This window comes from Phocoena sinus, chromosome 9 (genome assembly GCF_008692025.1).
Source record: "Phocoena sinus isolate mPhoSin1 chromosome 9, mPhoSin1.pri, whole genome shotgun sequence".
Taxonomy (NCBI): Eukaryota; Metazoa; Chordata; class Mammalia; order Artiodactyla; family Phocoenidae; genus Phocoena; species Phocoena sinus.
In genome coordinates this window covers 86580410-86603485 of record NC_045771.1, presented here as the reverse complement: position 1 = coordinate 86603485, position 23076 = coordinate 86580410, and the positions used below count along the sequence as shown (strand labels likewise).

The window sequence follows — 23076 nt, the reverse complement described above, 5'->3', positions numbered from 1 at the left end:
CTCCCATTTCCATTAGACATTTGGGATTATGAACTGCAGATTACTTGCTAAAATCTTTCAGAGGTCTCTTGTTGCCATATAAGGAGCAGTCAGTCACCTGACCACACAAATAAACTGATTTCCAAAGAACAGAGTACAACCCCAAACACTGCCTTAACTCTACTGTTTTCAAACACTTCAGTGAAGAGATAAATAAGTTAAACTCACTGAAACGTTAAGAAATTCTCTTAGAATATTACTCTGCCATAAAAAGAAATGAAATTGAGTTATTTGTAGTGAGGTGGCTGGACCTAGAGTCTGTCATACAGAGTGAAGTAAGTCAGAAAGAGAAAACAAATACCGTATGCTAACACATGTATATGGAATCAAAAAAAAAGAAAAAAATGGTTCTGTAGAACCTAGGGGCAGGGCAGGAATAAAGATGCAGACGTAGAGAACAGAATTGAGGACATGGGGAGGGGGAAGGAGAAGCTGGGAGTACGTGAGAGAGTGGCATGGACATATATACACTACCAGATGTAAAATAGATAGCTAGCACAGGGAGATCAGCTAGGTGCTTTGTGACCACCTAGAGGGGTGGGATAGGGAGGGTGGGAGGGAGACTCAAGAGAGAGAAGATATGGGGATATATGTGTACATATAGCTGCTTCACTTTGTTATACAGCAGAAACTAACACACCATTGTAAAACAATTATACTCCAATAAAGATGTTTTTTTAAAAAAATAAAGAAAAGAAATTCTCTCCCTCCACTTCTGTTTGTGTGTAGCTCTGGCATCAGCAAATAAGATCTTTGAAATTGAAAGTGCTTTCTAACGCATACAGAACTCATGATTTTTTGTAATTAGGTCCTATTCCTTTCTGTGGGCACATGTGCAAAGATAATAGTTTTTTCTTTATCACCTTGATGAATAAAAGGCTTAACTTATATAATTCATCCTTTATTTAACTTATATGATAAGGTTAATGTTTATAGATACTGTCTAGCTATATAACATTCATGAACAAATGATAAGAAAACATTATACATACCTGGACGTGATTGTATTTGTTCTTGAGTGGGACACTTAGAAGAACATTTGCCATCCAAACTATTGACAACAAATGTTAGGTTTGCCACTTTGCTATCAACATAATGTTCTATGTTGTTCATATTTACAAGATTCAGCTTCTCCAGGCGACCCTGAAGCACGTCGATCTCCTCCTTGGCATCCTTAAGGTCAGAGGACAGCTTGTTAACCTCGCTCTCTAACTCTCTAACTCTGTTGTCACCAGCTTCTCCCAGAGCTCCTGTACCGGGTAACAGCAGTCCACTTCTGCCCAGGTCTCGGTTGTCATCAGCCTGCAGTTTGCAGTCTTGGCAAGACTTCTTCAGGCTCTTTACAATTTCCTTGAGGTTCTGGACTTCTTTGAACACCTCCTCGATCCTGCCAAACTGCGTGGGGAGCTGAATGGTCAGCGGGGGCAGGTTCACCTGGTAGGGACAGTCGCCTCCCTCCTCGCATTTCGCTCTGCTTTCTAGTCTCACCGGGCAGGCGTCCTGGGCTGCTTCATCTTTAATTTCCTCTGTTGCATTGTCTGCCACAACCAAAAAACCATAAGCAGCAAGGACAGCGGAGCTCAGCCAGCACCACTTCGCCAGCTTCATCTTTGCGGTGGCGCTCGCCCCAGCAGAGAAGGGGGCGGGCTGGAGCTCTTTTTAAGAGCTGCAGCTGCCTTCCTGAGTCAGGCTTTCCCTGTTCTCAGAAAAGGGCGGGAGCACGTTGCATCACCAGTCTCAGAAACGCGGAGGAAGAGGAGATCGTCCTCATCAAACTCAGTGTGCCCCAAACTGTTATTTGTTCTCAATCCAAACCACCCGTTTTGGAATTCCTGCAGTTGGTCAGATGCATATACTCAACAAGTTTCACTTTCATCTTTTATTTTAAAAAAGCACAAGAAAAATCTTGAATCTTAAAACAATTATACTTGAAGTAAATCATTTCATGATACTTAACTCCACAGTGGAGTAAATAGTTTTTAAAGATAAAATTGAATGTGCTAGTTATCCAGATTATGTGAAGGACAGAAATGTTACAAAAATGGAAACGGTTCTTTTTCCTTCTGGGAACGGGGCATTGAGAATTCTGTATTTTCTTCACGTTGGGCTTTCAGGTGAAATCTCAAGCACTTAAAATTTTAAATATAATGAAGTTCAGCTTTCTGGTTCTTGCAATGGACTTTTGTTTCATCTGTTTGAAAAGGGAAGAAAACTGGTAGAGAAAAAAGTGCTGCTTTCTATTTCTCCGACCACTGCATAGCATAGGAGGAATGTCTAACTGACAAAAACACCATTAAAATACATCCTTGCCTTTCATCAAAACCAGCAGCCTTCTCCTTTGCTCTTCACCAATTCTGTGACTGTACTGTCCTTCCACATCTGCCAAGTACGAATCTCTGAACTAGTCTGTCCCATCTCGGTTCTGATTCTTCTTTTGTCTCCGGCATCTTTGCCTTCCCTCCCCGCGGGCAGCCCTAGCAGTCCCCTCTCTGTGTTTCTGCCTCCGCAGTGAGCCCTCCACCTGGTCTCTATGCCACTTGCTATGTCACTGCTTTGCCCCAAACACGTCTGCATTCATGACTTTTCACACTTTTCAAACCTTTTTTCATGGTTTTCAAACTCTTCTCCTGAGAGGCTGAGGACAGGAAGGGGGAACAGCCTCTAGTGAAGGAACCACCTCCTTTGAATTTATTTTACATATTGGCATCTCATGTAAGGTTTCTTATTAAAAAAGGATTTTGTTTTAAAAATAATTTCAAAGTTATGGCTAAAAATCTAAATTCTTATTGTATTATCTAAAGTGCTCTGTAATCTGTCTCTTATTTATTTATTTAACCTGATTTCCTATGATTTTTCTATATACTCCTTCATTCCAGCCAAACACTCCCATTCAGCCTAACTATACATGTGCTCTAAATGTGTCAGGCTCACTTTACACTTCCAAACTGTATTTACTCCTGGATATTCAGGAGACCTAGATTCCACCCCTGCATCTACTTCTTATTGGATCTATAGATCATTAACTTTGCTGAGCCTTTGTTCCTGTAACTGTGAAGGAGAACTTTGGCTATTCTCCCCTCATACAGGAATGATAGTTACAAAAATTTTGAGTGGTGCAGTGCTGAAGGAAAAATATGCAGTGTATAAAATGTAACATTCTTGGGCTTCCCTGGTGGCACAGTGGTTGAGGGTCTGCCTGCCGATGCAGGGGACACGGGTTCGTGCCCCGGTCCGGGAAGATCCCACATGCCGCGGAGCGGCTGGGCCCGTGAGCCGTGGTCCCTGACCCTGTGCGTCCGGAGCCTGTGCTCCGCAACGGGAGAGGCCACAACAGTGAGAGACCCGCGTACCGCAAAAAAAAAAAAAAAAAAAAAGACGGAGAATTATGATAATATAGATAATAATATCTTATAAAGCAGAAATATATAGGAACTATATTTAGCTCAAGGTACATTATTAAATGCCTTTGACTTGATAGGCTATAAATGCACATATTTAGCCTGTCAAGTCCAGTCAGGAATTTATTAAAGATCTGTATACTCAGCACTATGCTAGAGCATATAGATGTATCCATCCATCCATCCATCATATATTAATTGAGCATCCCTTATGTGCAAGACATTGTTCCAGGCACTTAGGCTACACTAGTGAACACATCAAACAAAAATCCCCTTTTCCTTCTTAGGAAGGGGTATTGAGGGCTTTGTATTTTGTTCATGTTGGACTTTCAAGTGAAATCATAAGCACTTTTAAGCTTTTCTAAATCTAACAAATATAGCTTTCTGACTCTTGCATTGGGCTTTTGTTTCATCTCTGTGAATCAGGGATTTGCTTTCTAGGCACTGATGTTGATTCTTGGGCCCTGCACACCCCACTTAGCCAAGGGCCAGTGGCATAGTTCCATCTAAAAAGCTTGGCTGTGCTATGGGAACTGGCTCCTGTCCCTTCGGGACCATAGAAAATACCCCAAATAAAGGCCAAAAATTGCTTTATTAATCAGTTTTTATCGACACTAGTAAGTGGGGGTTCTGGGTTCTTAATTTTAAAAGATTACTGTTCACGTGCCAGAGGCAGACACTAAGTGACCACCACATGAAAGAGGCTCAATCTGCGTAATGAGTTTACAGCCCACGGGGGCAGAGAGTGTTGTGCAGGAAGCTTTCACAAATACTATCTCGCTACATCCTCCCATCTACACAATTACTTCCTGCATGTGCAGATGAGCAAAGAAAGGGTTCAAAGCAATAAATCACTTGCCTATGGTTTCGCACTTTTTAAAGGACAGTTGGAATTTGAACCTGGGTCTGACTCCAAAGTTCACGTCTTCTCCTGTGCCACCCTGCCATGTGGGGGGCAGGGAGATAATACTGGAAAGGAATATTGGTACCATGTTGTGGAGAGCCTGGTGCTTAAATCACTTCTTAGATCAGTGGGGAGCCACTGAAGGTTTTGAGCAAAGGAATAATATAATCAGTTAAGCATTTGAGAGAAATTAATCTATCATTGAAATTGTAGGTGCACTGGAAAGGGAAAGATTAGGCAAAAAGAGCAGTTTAGAGGCCATTTAAATAGTCCAAGTCATTGTTTCCCGAAGCGTGTCTTCTGGAACTTGAGTACCTAGATGTTGATAAATGTTATGTGACAACAGAGTTCCAGGACAGGTGGCTCTGAAAATTATCAGTAATTTGCTAATGTGCATTATGGCTGGCCAAGAAGAAAATAACATATGCTGCATTTTTCAAATTTTGGTTGATAATGAGAATCTTTTTTTTTTCTAGCACCATTTTTAGGAATGAATCTTCTGCTAGAAACCAGTAGGAAATGCTGTGCTAGGTGAGAGGTGCTAGTGTAGTGGCGGGAACTAGGTAAGAGGTGAACTAGTGTGGTGGCAGGAGGGGTGGTGAAGGGGTAGCAACTATTTTTGTCAAAGAGTAATAGAATCTATAGAATATGATAAGGGATGAAAAATGGAAGGACAGGGGAGAGTTGAGAGAGCACCATGAAATATGACTCCAACTGAAGTTAAGTAATGCAATGGCAATGAGAGTAGAGAGGGAGCCATAAGCTGGAGAGAGTATAGTAGTAGTATTTCTGTTTTGAATAGAGTGACAAGCCACCAAGTAGAAATATCTAACATACAGTTGAACATCTAAGTATTACAAACAGCACAGAATGGATATGGATGTCAATTTGAGGCCACAGGAACCAAAAGGATGGTAAAACATGAGAACCAGAAGAGTGCTGTGTCACAAAGACCAGGAGAGAGGGTTTCAAAGCAGCCATCAGATAATCAAAAACTTGAAGAGCTGATTTCTGGTCCTCAACTCCTACAGAATTCCCACCCTCCGACCTTGACTCTCTGCTGTCTCCTTCTTGCTGGAAAACCTTTCCAGATTTTCTCATGCCCAGCCTGCCCTGACTCCTAGAATCGTCTACTGATTCCTCATGGCAGTGTCGGAAACTTCTACCCCGTATCTGCTCTCAAACTGGAACTGATGCATTATGCCCACTTACAGACTTGTTTTTCAGATCTAAACAAATTATTTAACACCAATACATGTTGGGATTTTAAAGTAGCAAGATATATTTTTATAAGCCCCATATGAAAATTACTTTCATCAGTCTATATTCACAATATATTCAAACTTCTTTTTTTTTTTCTTATGCAAAGTATATTTAAGAGAGGATCTGCATTTACTGTATCTGGATCAGATCCCAAAAGCAAATTTTCATTTCCCTTAATACAGTTTTCTTAAAATAAAGAAACCCTTTATGTTTCTATTTGTACCAAAGGAAGTAAGTAAATTTAATAACAATTATTATTTATAGTACTGAGATCCTTTTCTTGATATTATGCCTATTAATTTAACATATTTGTAGTTTCTAACTTACTAAATTTGATGGTTCTTTAGGGAGTACATGTTTGGGGATAAAAAATTAAAACATTCACTTTTTAATCTACTTGGTTTGTAATGTCAACAGTAAATAATGTTTATCTTAATATTCCTTAGAGGTCTTAGTCCATGTTCAGTATAAAGTTCATGGAAAGAACTTTAAACAAAAGCCTGATTTCAGCAGCCCATAGAGAATTGACTGATTTTGGTTAAAACTAGAATAATAGTTGGTAGGTTCTTTGTTATGTCTTGCAAGTACATCTCTAGCATAGATAAAGAGATCCAGACTAGGAAACCCTCCAGCATGGACCTACCATGAAAGATCCACTATGTGAATCCTTAAGGGTCTGGATCAAGAGAAATATAGGGCAGAAATATGCAAAGGTCCACTCTTAATAAGACTATAAAACATGCAGTCATCTGATGAACTAATGGCCTAGGTCTTCAGTGAGATATCCAGGGCTTCACAGGTTAGAATTTTTTGAAACTGGAATATTTCATGGGAGTCTTGGAATGTCCATCTTATCAATGTCAATATCTTATCAACAAAATCTTTTACTGTGTATCCCACACCAAGCCAGGGATCATGGTGGAGCTAAGAGATCCATGGGGCATGGCATCTAATTTTCCTGTCATCTCTCTAAATTTCCAGAGATTCAATAAACTTCATATAACCAATGCTGAGGAAACAAAATATGTTTATTTTTATTTCTTGTATTGGAGATTGATCTTGAGTTTCCTTTTATATTCCTCAAACAAAACAAAAAATAAAATCATAATAAAGAAATCATAAAAATGAAATTGTGGCTTTCCCTGTCTTCCCTTTGTTTCTCATAATTTATGGTAGTTATGTTTTCTATAATGTCACCACAAACACTGAATTAGCAAATACCAAACCATTGCTCCTAGGGGAAATACAGGGTTAGGCTTCTACGAGCCTCTGGTCCTAATATTTTTGTCAACTGATCAATATATAACCTTGTTTTCAATGTGTTTCTGTTTAAAGACATCTTGTTTAGTATATATTGTTGATTCATTAACACAGAATACATGACCAAGAGAACTATAATCATGCCTGAAGGAAGCATATCTAACACATGTATTTCCTCCTTAAGGTACATCACAGCCTTCTTGCACTGAGGAATACTAGATAGCACCTCAGAACTATGCTTAGGGGCCATTTTAAACAGTGAAAACATCAGCAAAAAACACAAAAATGTGGAAAAACATGGCACTTAGACCACAAAAAGAGCACTTGGTTACAGTATGAGAGCTGAAATAAGACAACAAGAGTGTTGATCTCTGAGCTCAGCTGGGAATGCATGTGTTGGGCAACTCGAACTTTTCACCACGCTGGCCATGTCTACAAATGGTCCCCAAAGCCCACAGGTATTATCCTGGAGTTATAAATAAATTCTAATAAGTAACTGAATTTGCAAATATGCAATACATGAATAATGAGGATTGATTTTATACTGTTACAAAATCCAAGGCTTTAAATTCTTAGCAATGTCTATATATTCATTCTAAGTGTTGATTTGGTTTTATCTGTTTTACCACTTGCATTCCTTAGGGTATTATTTGCTTTGTTTGCCTTTACTTGGCATTTAAAAATAATATATAAATATGAATTTATAGAATATATAACATTACATATATCTATTATGTTATATAATTTTATATAATATCATACAATATATATGTTATATAATTACATAAATTTAAACTGAATAATAAAATTTAGCTTAGGAATTTGTTTCAGTTCATTCATAAAAACAGTATGCATCTTAAACAATTAACTTTTTAGGGAAAAATGAAAATAGTAAACTAATTCCATGCCAACTGAATAATTTCATGCTGCATGTATGTCTTTTAAAAGCCTGTTCTTTCCTCTCTTGGAAACTTGTTTTTTAAAGACTCAAGTTTATCTTACGAAATATATATGTCAGCATATGAATTCTCAATAAATGTTAATTTAAAGGTGATTTCTACTGTGCTGGTAACTAAAGAAAATCTATGAAATGGAGTAAATGTTGTAGTTTTAATAGTAAACATGGTTTAAAGTATGGCATTCTGAGGTATAGCATTATCTTATTATTTCTTTTTCTGCTTCTAGTTTGATATTATCTATGATTTGAGTCATATCCTATTGTTTGCAATGAAAATTTTTCAGAGTATAAGAAACTACTTCTTGATCATTATCAAGAGATGTAAAATTGCTTGGCCCTTATTTTAAAGTGTCCACCATTATTTACCACAGCTTTCCTCTGCTTGTGTATTTAACACACAATTATTTCAATCATGTTTACATGTACAAATGATATGGCATGTATTTTGATACTTAATATAAAGTTCAGCTGCAACAACTGCTGTTGCACAGAAAGATGACAACACAGATGCACAGTTGTGGTCAAGTCATGTATAAATGTAGGCTTAAAATAAGTCTCCAATCACTACCATTTTCATCTCAAAAACAGCATGACATGACAGGGTGAAAAGAGCCTTAGAATGGTAGTTATGGAACCCATGATCTTAGTGAGGAAACTCCCACTTTCTTGTCACTTAACTAGGCATTAGTTTCCTCATCTATAATATGAGGTCAGATTAGAGAGCTTAAGGCCCTTTTCAGGTGTAATAGTTTATGACTGTAAATGTTATTAATTAGAAGTCATGTAATAGCAAAGCAAGTCATAAGTATAGATGGTCCTTTAATTAGATCATTAATTCCAATGGAAAATTATAAAGATCTTCTTCGTTTTAGTTATTCCTCCATTCAATGAGTCCTTATTTTGCATTTATTGAACCATGCTCTGTACCGACCCTGGGGATGACATAAGTGAAAAAACAGACCCAGTCCTCACTTCATGGAGCTTTAAGTTGCAGAGCAAAGTATTTCAAGCCAGAGCCAGCCTTGGGCCGAGGCAATGTGTTTGGTGTTAGAAAGGGGGTCAGTAAGCACACCAAGGCCTTTTCTGCACCTCTCAATTCCCTCCCACTATGCCATGGCATTGGCCTCTCCCTTTGCTAACTCTGAAAATAGCCAACTTTAGAGTCATTCTTTTCAAATTAGACCCCAAAGTTGTACAGTGTCTGTATATAATCATGCCTGTGTTGGATATATGCTTCCTGGCAGAGAAAAGAACTTCCAGTTTTCTTTATTAGGCTTATTTCTTTGCCTCTTAACCCACCTCCATAACTACCAGCACTCCAAAATCTCCCATTTACAAAGCAGAGTGTTTGGAATGAAAGGGATTTTTAAAAGAAAACCATATTCTGTACAAATGGCGTGTATAGCTTTCCTAGGTCTAAAATTTATATAATGATCATAGGGTTTATTAATTCAATAAAGTACAGATTAGGCAGAATGCACAGAATAAAGATACAGCTGTAGCACTGAAAATATAAGAGCACAGGAGGTAAACATATGAAAACTTTTTGCTTTTACATTTGCTGTTTTCCCTATTTTTTCCCTCTTGTTTTATCTTTGCTTCTGCATTGTGAGGCAGTAGAGGTACGGAGGAAGAAGTTGTTCTTTAGCAACTAAAAGCATATGGATTGGGGGATTTTACTTTTCTCTTTTCTAAGGCAAGCCCCAGAAGAGGAGCCTGGCCTGACTGGGAGAATCTAGGCTAAGTTTAAGTGGCTCTTCCTCCCTGCTCCACGACTAGCTAACATCTGCTGCTTATTATGTGGCCCATCTTCTCTAATTTTCCTGCTAACTCCCACCCAAAACACAGAAGACAGAAATATAGTACAGAGGAATGTAGTGGAGCCCAGAGAGATGAAGGTGGTGGGATAAAGATGACAAAGAAAAGAGACTTGAGGGAAAAACAGGGAGAGAAATTGAATCATGGTGGGGTCTGTACCAGAGTCTTGTTTAAAGAAGATATTAAGTCCATATGGAAAGCTAATTTTATAGGATTTCTTTTCCGGAATGGGAATTGAGAGAACAAAGTTAGAGGACATGACTGGAATCAGAGCATTATGGCATCAAAGATAAATGCTTTCTTCATCATTTTGGCAGTGGCCAGTTGTGTTAATAGTTGCTTCAGATTATATTATTACATTGCCATAAATGAAGTTAAATAAACTTTTAGGACATAGACCTTCAAACAGCTTTACTTTATAAACAGTGTGAATTTTTAGCCAATATACCTAATTTCCAATGTTTAAAGGAGTTTTGCTGTGGAACTATTTGCTTTCATAACAATTTAATTCACTGTGATTTCCTGAATTTTTCATATTTTAAAACACCAGTACTATATCAAATAGAATAATAACATTGTCAGGTAGAAGCTAAATATACTAGATACATATTCCAGTAATTAATATGAAATATCTAGAACAAACAGCATTTACAGTTTAATAAAGGAACTTTAATATTAAACAGCTATTTCAAACTTTTCCAGTGCTGTAAAACTTCAGAAAACGACATTACATGTTATGAGGACTAGCCCCTTCACTTTACAGATGAGTAAACAGGTCTAGGAAAAACTAAATGACCTGTCCATGCCTGGCCAAGGCTGCTCATGTCTCCCAATTTCCATGCCATCTAGTTTACACTGATCTCTACAGTACCATTAATTTGTACCTAGACTATAGAAAAATGCTACAAAAATATAGTCTACCCATATTAAAACTTTCCTGGTACAATGCCCCTGGGATTTTAGAAAGCAATAAAGTTTCCTCAAGTCCTTCAAAATAACTGGGCATTACCAAATGAGCTATTCACATACCTTGCTATATGTGAAAATGATTCAGACAATTTCTCCAATATATTCTAATCTGTCACTCTAATTTTCTCAACCTGTCTTTCTGTTTATGCTTGTGTGCGTTGTCTGGCTTGGAGTATAAATTCTTAGAATAATAATTTTTTAAAGACATCTTATGCCTCACCCTGCCAAGAACTGCATTCTAGAAGGCAAGTGAACATAAAGTTTTAAATCTCTTTTCTGAAAAGAATAATTTCTGATTATAAATGAAATACTTGCTCATTATAAAAAAGATTAGAGAGACTTCCCTGGTGGCGCAGTGGTTAAGACTCCGCGCTCCCAATGCAGGGGGCCAGGGTTCAATCCTGGTTAGGGAACTAGATCCCAAGTGCATGCCGCAACTAAGAGTTCCCATGCCACGGCTAAGGAGCCCTCGAGCTGCAACTAAGGAGCCCACATGCTGCAACTAAGAGCTGGTGCAATCAAATAAATAAATAAATATTTTTTAAAAAAAGGTTAGAAAATACAGAAATTCTCAGGAAGCAAGACAAATCTTAAACAAACAACCTAACCTTACACTTAAAGGAGCTAGAAAAAGAAGAACAAACAAAACCCATAGTTAATAGAAGGAAAGAAATCATCAAGATCAGAGCAGAAATAAGTGAAACAGAGACTTAAAAAAATAGAAAAGATCAATGAAATTAAGAGTTAGTTCTTTGAAAAGATAAACAAAATTGATAAACTTTTAGCCAGACTCATCGAGAAAAAAAGAGGGCCCAAATCAATAAAATCAATAATGAGAACAATAAGGAGAACTTAAGACCAACATCACAGATATACAAAGGATCATAAGAGTTTGCTATGAACAACTACACACCAATAAAGTGGACAACCTAGAACAAACAGGCAAATTCCTAGAAGTGTACAATCTCCCAAGACTGAACCAGGAAGAAATAGAAAATATGAACAGACCAATTACAAGCAATGAAATTAAATCAGTAATTTAAAAACTCCCAACAAACAACAGTCCAGGACCCGATGGCTTCACGGGTGAATTCTACCAAACATTTAGAGAAGAGTTAACACCTATCTTTCTCAAACTACCCCAGAAAATTATACAGAGGAAGGAATGCTTCCAAACACACTCTATGATGCCAGCATCACCCTGATCCAAAAATCACACAGAGATATCACACAAAAAAAGAAAATTACAGGCCAATATCAATGATGAACATAGATGCAAAAATTCTCAACAAAATACTAGCAAACCAAATTCAACAATACATTAAAACGATCATACACCATGATCAAGTGGGACTTATCCCAGGGGTGCAAGGATGGTTCAATATCTGCAAATCAATCAATGTGATATGCCATATTAACAAACTGAAGAATAAAGTCATACAACCATCTCAATAGATGCAGAAAAAGCTTATGACCAAATTCAACATCCATTTATGATAAAAAAAAAAAAAAACAAACTCTCCACAAAGTGGGTATAGAGAAAACATACCTCAACATAATAAGGGCCAAATATGATAATCCTACAGCTAACATCATATTCAGTGGCAAAAAGTGGAAGTCATTTCCTCAAAATGAAATCTTAAAAAAAATGAAACGAATGAATACAACAAAACAGAAACAGACTCACAGATAGAGAACAAACTACTGGTTATCAGTGGGGAAAGGGAAGGGGGAGGGGCAAGATAGGGGTAGGGGACTAAGAGGTACAAACTACTACGTATAAAATAAATAAGCTATAAGGATATATTGTACGGCACAGGGAATATAGCCAATATTTTATAATAACTTTAAATGAAGTATAATCTATAACAATTTTGAATCACTATGTTGTATACCTGAAACTAACATAGTATTGTAAGTCACCTATACCTCAATAAAAAAAAAATACAGAAATGTATATGACAACTATATTCCTACCACTTTTTTTTATCTTTTCCTACCACTTTTCATTGTAGTAAAATATTCATAACATAAAATTCATCATTTTCACCATTTTTAAGTGTACAGTTCAGTGACATTAAATTCATCCACATTACTATGCAACAACTACCACCATCTATCTCCAGAAATTTTTCATCATCTCATACTGACTCTGTACTTAATAAAGAGTAAATCCCCATTCTCTGCTGCCCCACCCCTGGCAAAAACTGTTCTACTTTCTGTCTCTATGGAAATGACTATTCTAGGTACCTCGTATAAGTGGAATCATACAATATTTGTCCTTTTATATCTGGCTTATCTCAGTATAATATCTTTAAGGTCTGTTCATGTTATAGCATGTATCAGAATATCATTCCCTCTTAAGGCTGAGTACTATTCCACTGTATTTACACATCACATTTTGTTTATCTACCCATCTGTTGATGGACATTTGGGTTGTTTTCACCTTTTAGCTGTAATGAATGATGCTGCTATGAAAATGAGTGTACAAGTATCTGTTCAAGTTCCTTCTTTCAGTTCTTTTATGTTCTTTTATATATATTCCAGAAGTGGAAGTGATGGATCCTATGGTGATGCTACATTTAATTTTTTGAGGAACTGCCCATAGTGTTTTCCACATCAGCTGCACCATTTTACATTCCCATCATCCATGCACAGGGGTTCCAGTTCCTCCACACCCTTGCCAACAGTTGTTATTTCCTGTTCTTTTGAAAATGGCCATCCTACTGGACGTGAAGTCCTATCTCATTGTGATTTTGATTTGTATTTTAGAATGATTCGTGATGTTGAGTGCTTATTGACCATTTGTATTCTTCTTTGGAGAAATGTCTATTTAGATCCTTTGTCCATTTTTGAATTGGCATTGTTTTGTTGTTGTTGTTGAGTGTAGTATAATGATGACTTTTATTAACATTTTAGACTATTTCAAATCATCTTTCCAAATATATATGTTTGTGTGTAATTTTATAAAAATTAGACCATCTTCTACATAGGTTTTAATCTTTTTAAATTCTGAATGTAACACATATAAAGTGTCCAAAATATAAAGATACAATTGAAATCAAATACTCAACCACCATCCAGTCAAAAAAAAAAAATACTGCCAGCTTCAGGAAATTCCCCTCCTACCCTGTCATTCACCCTGTAGTAGCCACTGTATTGACTTTTATGATAATGCTTTCCTTGTTGTTCTTAATAGTTTTACCACCTAAGCATGAATCCCCATACACCATACTTTTGTGTTGTCTATTTTTATTATTTTTAAAATTTATTTTATTTTTGGCTGTGTTGGGTCTTTGTTGTGCATGTGGGCTTTCTCTAGTTGTGGAGCATGGGGCTACTCTTCATTGTGGTGTGCGTACTTCTCACTGTGGTGGCTTCTCGTGTTGTGGAGCACGGGCTCTAGGCACGCGGGCTTCAGTAGTTGTGGCATGTGGGCTCAGGAGTTGTGGCTCACAAGCTGTAGAGCTCAGGGTCAGTAGTTGTGGAGCACAGGCTTAGTTGCTCCACGGCATGTGGGATCTTCCCAGACCAGGGATCAAACCCACGTCCCCTGCATTGGCAGAAGGATTCTTAACCACTGTGCCACCAGGGAAGTCCCAATTTTGCCTATTTTTAAATTTGATGGAAACAGAATTCTACAAAATGTATTATTTTGTGTTTGGTTTCTTTTACTCTACATTATATTTATGAGAATCATTCATATTTTTGCATGTATATTTTCACTGTTTGGTTTTACCAATATTATATTTATCCAATATATTGCCAATGGATATTGAGGTTGTTTCCAATTTTCATAAATTACTAATAATGCAACTTGAACGTTCTTGTGCGTGTCTCTTGGTGTACTTGTGCATGCACCTCTGTGGGCACTTATCAAGGAATAGAACTGTTTTGCCATGGGGTTTGTGAGATTAGGTAATTTTTCATATAATTAATACTCATTTGGGTTTAAGTGACTTTATTTTCATGATCTCCAATCTTCCAATATAATGTTTTTCTTTTAATTTCTAAAACCTTATTTGTTCTTTTTTAATACATTTGTATTATTAGCTCTTTGTATATCAAGTATTTGCATACTTTTTTCAACTTTGGCATTTGAATTTCAATTGTGGTATTTACATATATGGAAGTCTTTAGATGTTTCATTTTTATATTAATCTTTTCCTTATGATTCCTTTACAATACTACAATCATATAAATGCCGTGTGCATTTTCTATTATTTTTATGGTTTTATTTTTTATGTTTGAATTTTAATGCTCTAGAATTTATTTTAAAGTGTGACATAGGAGCCTAACTATATTTTTCCCCCAAATGTTTAAAAAGTTCTTACAATACAAAGTTTTAATGAATTCCACCTTTTCCCTGCACTGACATGAACTTATCCATAAGTAAAACGTTTTCTGGTTACATTGATATGGCTCTCTATCCTGGTGCTACTGTCCTACTGCTTAAATATGATAGATCTAGAATGCAACTTAAATCTGAAAGGGAAAATGCACACTTAGAAGTCTTCCTTTTATAAATTTCAATAACTTATTATTCCAACTGTACTTTACAATAATTTCCAAAAATTCTAGTGATTAATTTGGGAATAATTGACCTATTTTAAAATATTTTTATCAGCCTGGGACATTTGTTCACAATTTCTTTTACATTTCCCTATACACTTTTGTAGTTTTCTATATATGGATCTTTCACATATCTTGTTAAGTTTATTTCCAGATTTTTCATCTTTCCCATTGGTATTATGAATCAGATCTTTTCTTCAATATGTTTTCAAACTTCTTATTATTAATTTGGAAAGCTATATTTTTATAAATTTATTTTATAGATGGACACCTTACTGCATTATAAAATTATTTTGTATTTTTCGTGTAGGCCTTTGTATCAGCTGCAAATAATGACCATTTGTCCCTCTTTCTCATATATACACATTTTCCTGTCTAAATCCCTTGGTATTTATTTTCTGAATTATATTCAATGATCATGCTCATACCAGTCACTCTTCCCTACCTTATTTCTTTTTTTGTGTGTGTGTGGTACGCGGGCCTCTCACTGTTGTGGCCTCTCACGTTGTGGAGCACAGGCTCCGGACGCGCAGGCTCAGTGGCCATGGCTCACAGGCCCAGCCGCTCCGCGGCATGTGGGATCTTCCCGGACTGGGGCACGAACCCGCGTCCCCTGCATCGGCAGGCGGACTCTCAACCACTGCGCCACCAGGGAAGCCCCCTTATTTCTGATTTTAGTGGGAATTCCTCTAGAGTTCCATAATTAAAATGTGACGCTAGCTATTTGTTTGAAATTGGTGTTTAAAGGATAATAAATTCTCAATAATTAGTACTAAGCCTGTAACTGCTGTTGTCCGATTCTAGCCAAAATGGCAGGAGGCAGAGTGGAATAGTGAAAAGAGGATGGACCCTGAAGTCACCATGAATTTGAACCCTTGCTTCTCTCCTTAGAGCACAGCCTCTCTGGCACATACCTATTTCATAGGATTATTACAAGAATTAAATGAGATAACATATTCCAGGCCCCTAGTATATTTTTCTGACATATACTGTTTTTATGCACAATCTAAACACTAGTTTAGATTGTTCAGATTTTTCCAAAAATTTCTTTGTAAGTATAACTAACATTCTATTTGTCTCTATTAATCACATTCATCTATTTTTCTCAAAATGCTCAAAATAAGGAGCATCTCTGTAAAAAACAAAAAAATAGAAGTGAGAAACCACTTTGATAGGATACCAGTCAATGCTAAGCATCTGTTTTCTTCTGTGGAATAGAGTGTGTAGTCTCTTAGTTTGATAAGAATATCAGAACATATTCAAAGTGCCTTTGTAAGACGTTCCAGGAAATTTTGTTCCTTTGTGCTTTCTTTTTAAACTAGTCAATACAGTCTATTCTAATTCTGTGGTATATTCTTTTCATCATCTCTATGGCTTGCAAATATTCATTCCCTGAGGATGGAATGGGTTTTGAGGAAAGTCAAAGATTCATTTTAGCTCTCTGTAGACCTAAGTTTGATGAGTAAGGTAGGAAAACAAGCCAACTGAGAGTGATTTTTTAAAAAACTAACATTGACTATATGGATGATTAAGTATATTATAATATTTATTATTATAATATACAATTATAATATTTATAGAAACAATGTAATATTATTGGAATAAATTAATAACCTTTAAAGTATTTTAGGTCAACACTCCCTTGGATATCTAAATTCTGATACTTTTGGTTATCAAGAAATATATATAACCTTTTAATAAAAATCTTCAAACCTATACAAAAGTAAAGGAAATCGTATAATGAACCCCCAAGTACCCATAACCTAGCTTCAGCAATCATCAATTTATGGTCAATCTAGATTCATCCCCCACTCATTTCCCACACCACCAAACTCCTGATTATTGTGAAGCAAATCCCTAATATCAAAGTATTTTTGTTCATAAATATTTCAGTATGTATCTCTAAAAGACAAAAACTCCCTTAAAATGTAACCATGATGCCATTATCACATTCCCTCAGCTAACAAAAATTCCTTAATGTCATTAGCTATCCAGTCAGTTCATACTTCCCTAATTGTCCTATATAACTGTTTAAATTACTGTGCAGTTATGAAACAACTTGATACATAGCTATGTTCAATTGATTTATTTTGTTTTCAGTTTTCAGCAACTGATTTTAAATTTAATTTTCTAATTAAGGTACTATACTGTTCTAAGTCATATCTACAAAATGAAGTATATTCAAAGAATTATTATTTCTATCCCTAGCCCCTCCCCCATTTCTTCCTCCTTCTTATAGTATAATTCTATTTTAAAGTTTATCCTTCCTTTATATTTATATAAGGTATATATAGTATAGCTTGTTGAATTTAGGAAGGTTTGTGCTTTTGTTATAATGGTTATCTTTATATAATATCATTTCTCATTTTTTATAATTATTTTTGACTACTGTCTTTTGGTTTCACACTACAAGTGACTTCAAGTTAGCTAATATTATTTCTTCACCCTACCCTTCCTCACAACATCAGTTTGACACAGTGTCTGTCCTTCTACAAATATTACCCACTCCTATGGTCTTTTATGTCTGCCCACCTGTACTACCTTAAGTTCTCTAGATGTGTTTCACACTGTCTCCATGCCATCAGCAAGAGACTATGCTACTCCTTTGTGAGTTTCTCTAATTCACTTAAAAATGAGTGACAGAATAGAATTGTGATCAAATTCCTACAAAGCCTCTCACAAGCTTTGTGACCTTGTTCAAGTTTCTCAAGTATCTTCAGTTTTCTTTTACTTTTTAGATTTTGGATTGTAATATTTATTTCACAGGGTTATTGTGAGGACTAAATAACATACATAAAGCACCTAACATAGTACATAGCAATCTCTCATAAATAAATAAATATTAAGCATTACTTTCAATAAGATATAAAAGAAGAATTATTAATTTGTACTTTTTGTGTATTTTCATTTGGTAAATATTTATTGAATTAATTCATTTGATGAATTATTTATTTAGTAAATATTTATTGAATGACTGCTATTTGCTAAGCACTTGCATGTGTGTTTTCTTTCACTTACTCAACAAGTATTTGTGAGTTCCACATGGGCTAGCCCTTGGACACAGAGTGATGGGAAAGGTGGACATGGTCCCTACCTTTGTGGAATTTCCAGTCTTTCTTCTTACCATAAGTCATAAATTACACTCTTTTTGAATATATTATTTTTGTTCCAATAACTCCCCTCTTAGAATCCCTTGTGTTCTGGTGCTTTACTTGCCTGGAAATAATTTTCTCATTTGACTACTCAGTAATCTTTTTGATTACTGAATGTTCACTTCTTATTTGGCTCAAACCTCTACTAAAATGATAACTGCTAGGGTAATTTGTTCAGAATTTTATCTGCAACGTCCTTACAAATTATAATTTGCTTTTTCATCAAAGCTCATAAAATACAGAGCCAAAGGGTCATTAGCTGCAAGGATGAAGTTTGTAGATAAGGAAAAGCTCTTTATGTTAACTGAATGTTTCTTGTTTTTCAGCATCCCCCTCTGCCTGCCAAATTTAGCCGACTGACATTTTTTCACAACCATTTTAGCTTACTTTTTGTTCCATGGTGCATAAAGTTTTACTAAAGTGAATAAAATATATTTCAATATCCAAATAATAAAATATTTCAATTTAAATATTTTTAGAGTATGCTGATTAGTCAAAACGTATCAGACATGTTTATTTCATCTTTTCATAAAAGTATCAGAAGCTAAAATGGAAAAATAGCAGGAAAATCTCAGAAATTTTCAAGCATTAAGTTCTAAACCTCACACGATGCAGTCACACACCCTTATGTCCATATATATATATATATACACACACACACACACACACACACACACACACGTATATATATGTTTATAAAACATGCCACAAAGCAGGACCCCAATGTTAAATGCCTACAAGGCCCGTAAAGGGCACGTGAATGAGTGGAACAGCCTAGGTGTCAGGACACTGCACACACTGTGAATGGGCAGGGGGCCGACTGCGCTTCTTGTGAAAGGGGGAGCCTGTTCTATCACTTCTGAAAGCCAGTCTCTGCTCAATGCCAGCTGATTATTACAATGTTAGAATATGAATCCGGTGTCATCAAATCTAATAATTCTTCAAGAAAAGCTGAAAATTCCGTTTTTTATGGCAAAATCTACAAATTTTTAAACATTACCAGCTAATTTTTCTAACTTTAAAAATTGTGCATACTAAAAACATCTGCAGATTTATACTTTTGACTGCTAGTTGGCAAAATTTGGAGTGAAATACACTGCTGTGACATGGATTAAGGGCTATCTTACATATTTTAAGAGACACAGGTAGTATCTTACCTTCTTTTCCTGATAAAGAAATATGTAGAAATAATTACTGATCCTTATATTGTTACAACCTATCAAGAATAACTGGAACGGTGGCACTTCCATGAAATGAGGCTATTCCTGTTTGCCAGAAAGCACATTAAAATATTTTATAATCGTTGACTTAGTGAACTAGAAACAGCTGTATTTGGTGAAATGTTTGTTAGAATCTATTTTTTTAATTTTTTTTCATTTCTTTTTATTTTACTTTGCTTAGGTATCAAAGTTGGTATCAACTGAAAGAAGTTAAAATTATACTTGGTTGTATTATATGGTTTTGCTCTCCTTTTTCCAAAACTAAAACAAGCTAAAAAACTCTCCAAACATCATAAAAACCAGATTACTTGGAAAACTGTGTTAGTTTCTGAATATTCCACCCTATTCTGAGGAAATTCCAAGATAATTTGTTATATAATTAATTGCCTTGGGTAGTTGCTATCCATCTGTTACCATTCAATTAGAGTTTTTTAAGAAACTTATAAGGTGACTAATTGGTTTCTATTAGAACATAAACCAAAAGATTCTGAGGATCTAACTTTGGGTTTAAGCGTAACATATCATAAGACCCATTTAGTTATAAAAACTCTATTATCTTGCCCTTTAAAGAGTTTTTTTTAGGGTTCAAATATTCAGGTGTTGGAATTTATGCTTTATTGACGGATTTGAACATCTCTGATACCTAAATTTGACCTACCAATATACTGAAGTCATTAATACGGAGTAACTATGGGCTGAGCTATGCATCCTTGGAGGTAGAGCACATTGAGTTGAGGACTTTCCCTGGGTGACAAGCTGTCAGGAGAAAATGTTTGACAGTTTATCTATTCAAAGGCTCTTAATATTCCATTCCAACCTGTATGGGGAGTGTGTATTCCACATAAAATCAACCAATCCATAAATCTTCCACAATCAATACCAAGTTTATATCCTGTTATCTTTATACACACACGCCCACATGCACACGCGTGCACGCACGCACACACACACACACACCCTTCAACCTGTCGGTGTTCCTTCTAGACTGACTTTTTTAGAGTCTTTCAGGGACATCCTTGATCCTTTTGGCCCAATTCACATGTGTACGTGGAGAGAAAACCATACATTGAGATATCCTTCTGTGATATGCCCAACCTTTCATGACACACCCCCAGTCTGCTAGATACTGATGGATTCTTGAGACATGTGTGAGCAACTGCTGTTTGCCATGTACTATGCTAGGTTCTTGAGACACCAGAATGATTGTCTTCAGAGAGCTTCCCATCTGGTGAACAGATATGTGAGCCTGATTTCAGCTTAACGAGATAAGCACTCTAATTGAGGAATGTGTGCCATACAGTGACCTCATGCATTAAATATTTCTGAGCATCTTAGCGTCAAGCAGTTTTCTAGGTACTCAGGCTATTTCAAGTAAATAAAAGAGTCAAAGATACTCTGCCTTATCTGAAACATTTGTAGAACACATAGGAAAGCTTATACCAGGTTTTAAGGATTGACCTCTGTTTTCATGGTTAATAATTTTACTGAACAAAACTGAATGGCTTCTGCACACTAGAAATAAACAATCCAAAAAAGAAATCGCAAAAGCAATTCCACTTACAATAGAATCAAAAAGAATAAAATACTTCAGAATAAATTGAACAAAAATTAAACGACTTGTCCAAATATGCTGCCAGGATGAAAAGCCCCCGTACCGGGGGATTAGCAAGAGTGGAACTCAAACATCCTCATATTCTGCTCCCAAGTTTCCATTTTATGGTATCAATGCGGAAGTGCAAGCTGCAGCTTTGGGTTTTTGTTCCTTTTCAAAGAACAGTTCTTCGATTAGCAGTGAAAAGCTTCACTGTGCATCACACTCCGCCTGCTAGAAGGGGGAGTGGAGGGTGGCACTGCCGTGGCACACACACTGCTGGCACCCGGGCTTCCCAGATGCCTCTACAGTAAATGATCTGTTATTTATGGATACTGGGAAGAGCACTGTGGGCAAAAGCATCTTCAAAACAGGAATGTGGGCACCAGAGGTCCCAAGTTTCTTTGTTGCGGGAAGTGGCGATATCCTTTATCTGTAACCTCATAGCCCAGAGCTGGGGGCTGACAGCTGACAGCCAGCTGAGAGGGGCGGTGCTCTCAGCACAGAGAGGAGCCTGAAAGGTGGGCGCAGCAGCAGAGAGAGCACCCTGGCCCACGGACCCTGCCCGCTGCGCTCTGGGCTCACCCACGTTTACAGTGACAGCTTCTTAAGACAGGGGCAGGGCAGGGGCTGTGGTCTGTGATCTGCATAGTGAGATGAACAGTTGACCATCTTTATACATTTGTGACCCTTGTGTGAGAGATGCTCTGTTCTCCAATGTCCCGGCTCCCTTTTGGATCTCTCCCTGGCTAAACCCACTCAAGGTCTGTAGAGGTGCCCTAGAGGTGGGAACGCTACATGTGAAGGACTGAAAGCTGACTGGTCAGAGTCAGCAGGCAACACAGTTCCTTCTGGGGCCCACGCCCCTCCTGTCCGCACCCCTACTCTCCTGGTTCCTGTTTCTGTGACTTCAGTCGTTCGTGGTTTTAGCCTGGCTCTGTTTCCTGCCCCCACTATGTTCTGGCCCTTGTGTAAATGCCCCTCAGGACTCTGGCCCCGTTAGCTTCTGTACTCTTACCTATCAGCTCACCCTTTGAAGTTCAGAAAGAGGCCCCTGGGTTTTAATCTGGCTCGTCTCCCGCCTCCTGGGCTCACAGCCACTCCAACCTGCCATCATCTTTTCCCAGATCTTTGGAAGTAGGGGGAAATCATTTAAACAAAGGATAAATGATCATTGAAATTCCAAGCAATCGTCGTTTCACTGGGACAAATGTGAGTGTTTTAAAGGAATGCCACTCATTAGCATGTATGTGCTCAGGCATGCTTTTTATTTATTTGGCTGTACATGTTATCTTAAAATTATTGTCACTTAATTTTGAAGTCCTACATAGAGTTAAGCCACCTGCATTACTCACCCACCATGTCCACTGCATTTGCGACCTTAACTCTGGGAGGTCCTGTTTGCCCCTCGCATTCCCGTGGTCGGCCACCAAAGGAGGAACGAGACAGCTGTGGGAAACCGTCCCAGATCTCCCTGCCTATCCTGTGAGCCTTGCCAGCCACAAAGAAGAGAGAAGGGGAGCTGTGGGGTGAGGCAGTCAGTTTTGATCGGCACATTCCCTGCTCTTTCAAGTCTTGTGTTCAGGCCAGGTGACCTTGCTCTTCTCCTCCTTTTACACCTGCCTTCTCTGACGGGTCAGTTGGAATGAAGGTGAGTGAATGAACAAGAGTTCTTCCAGCTACATTACTGGTTTTAAGATAAGCTTAAGTCAACACAGTTTAAGGAACATTGCTGAGTACTTATAAGATGCCAAGCTATGGGCTGGGACTCGGAGATGAATACAGTAGGATTCCTATCACCAAGGACTACACAGCCCAATGGAGGAGACGTATTAGTGTAGTATATAATAATAGAGGTAATAGTGTACAATGTGTACAGTAACAGGTGCATCTAAAAATACAGAAGCAAGAGAGAGAAAGAATTAATTCTGC

General features: G+C 37.1%; 2 protein-coding genes across 4 annotated transcripts in view; one reads left to right on the top strand and one right to left on the bottom strand.

Moving 5' to 3' along the window:
- The window catches only part of FGL2 (fibrinogen like 2), an 85764-nt gene that overhangs the window by 4647 nt on the left and 58041 nt on the right, over positions 1-23076 (bottom strand). For all 3 annotated transcript variants that reach the window (XM_032642707.1, XM_032642708.1, XM_032642710.1), the window contains one exon: positions 1032-2230. In XM_032642707.1, coding sequence (XP_032498598.1) covers positions 1032-1647 — 616 coding nt within the window. In that variant the 5' untranslated portion in view covers positions 1648-2230. The remainder of the gene's footprint in view (positions 1-1031; positions 2231-23076) is intronic.
- The window catches only part of CCDC146 (coiled-coil domain containing 146), a 60825-nt gene continuing 58938 nt past the window's right edge, over positions 21190-23076 (top strand). Inside the window, exon 1 of the mRNA XM_032642716.1 lies at positions 21190-22795. Within this exon, the coding sequence (XP_032498607.1) occupies positions 22790-22795 (6 nt within the window). The 5' untranslated portion in view covers positions 21190-22789. The remainder of the gene's footprint in view (positions 22796-23076) is intronic.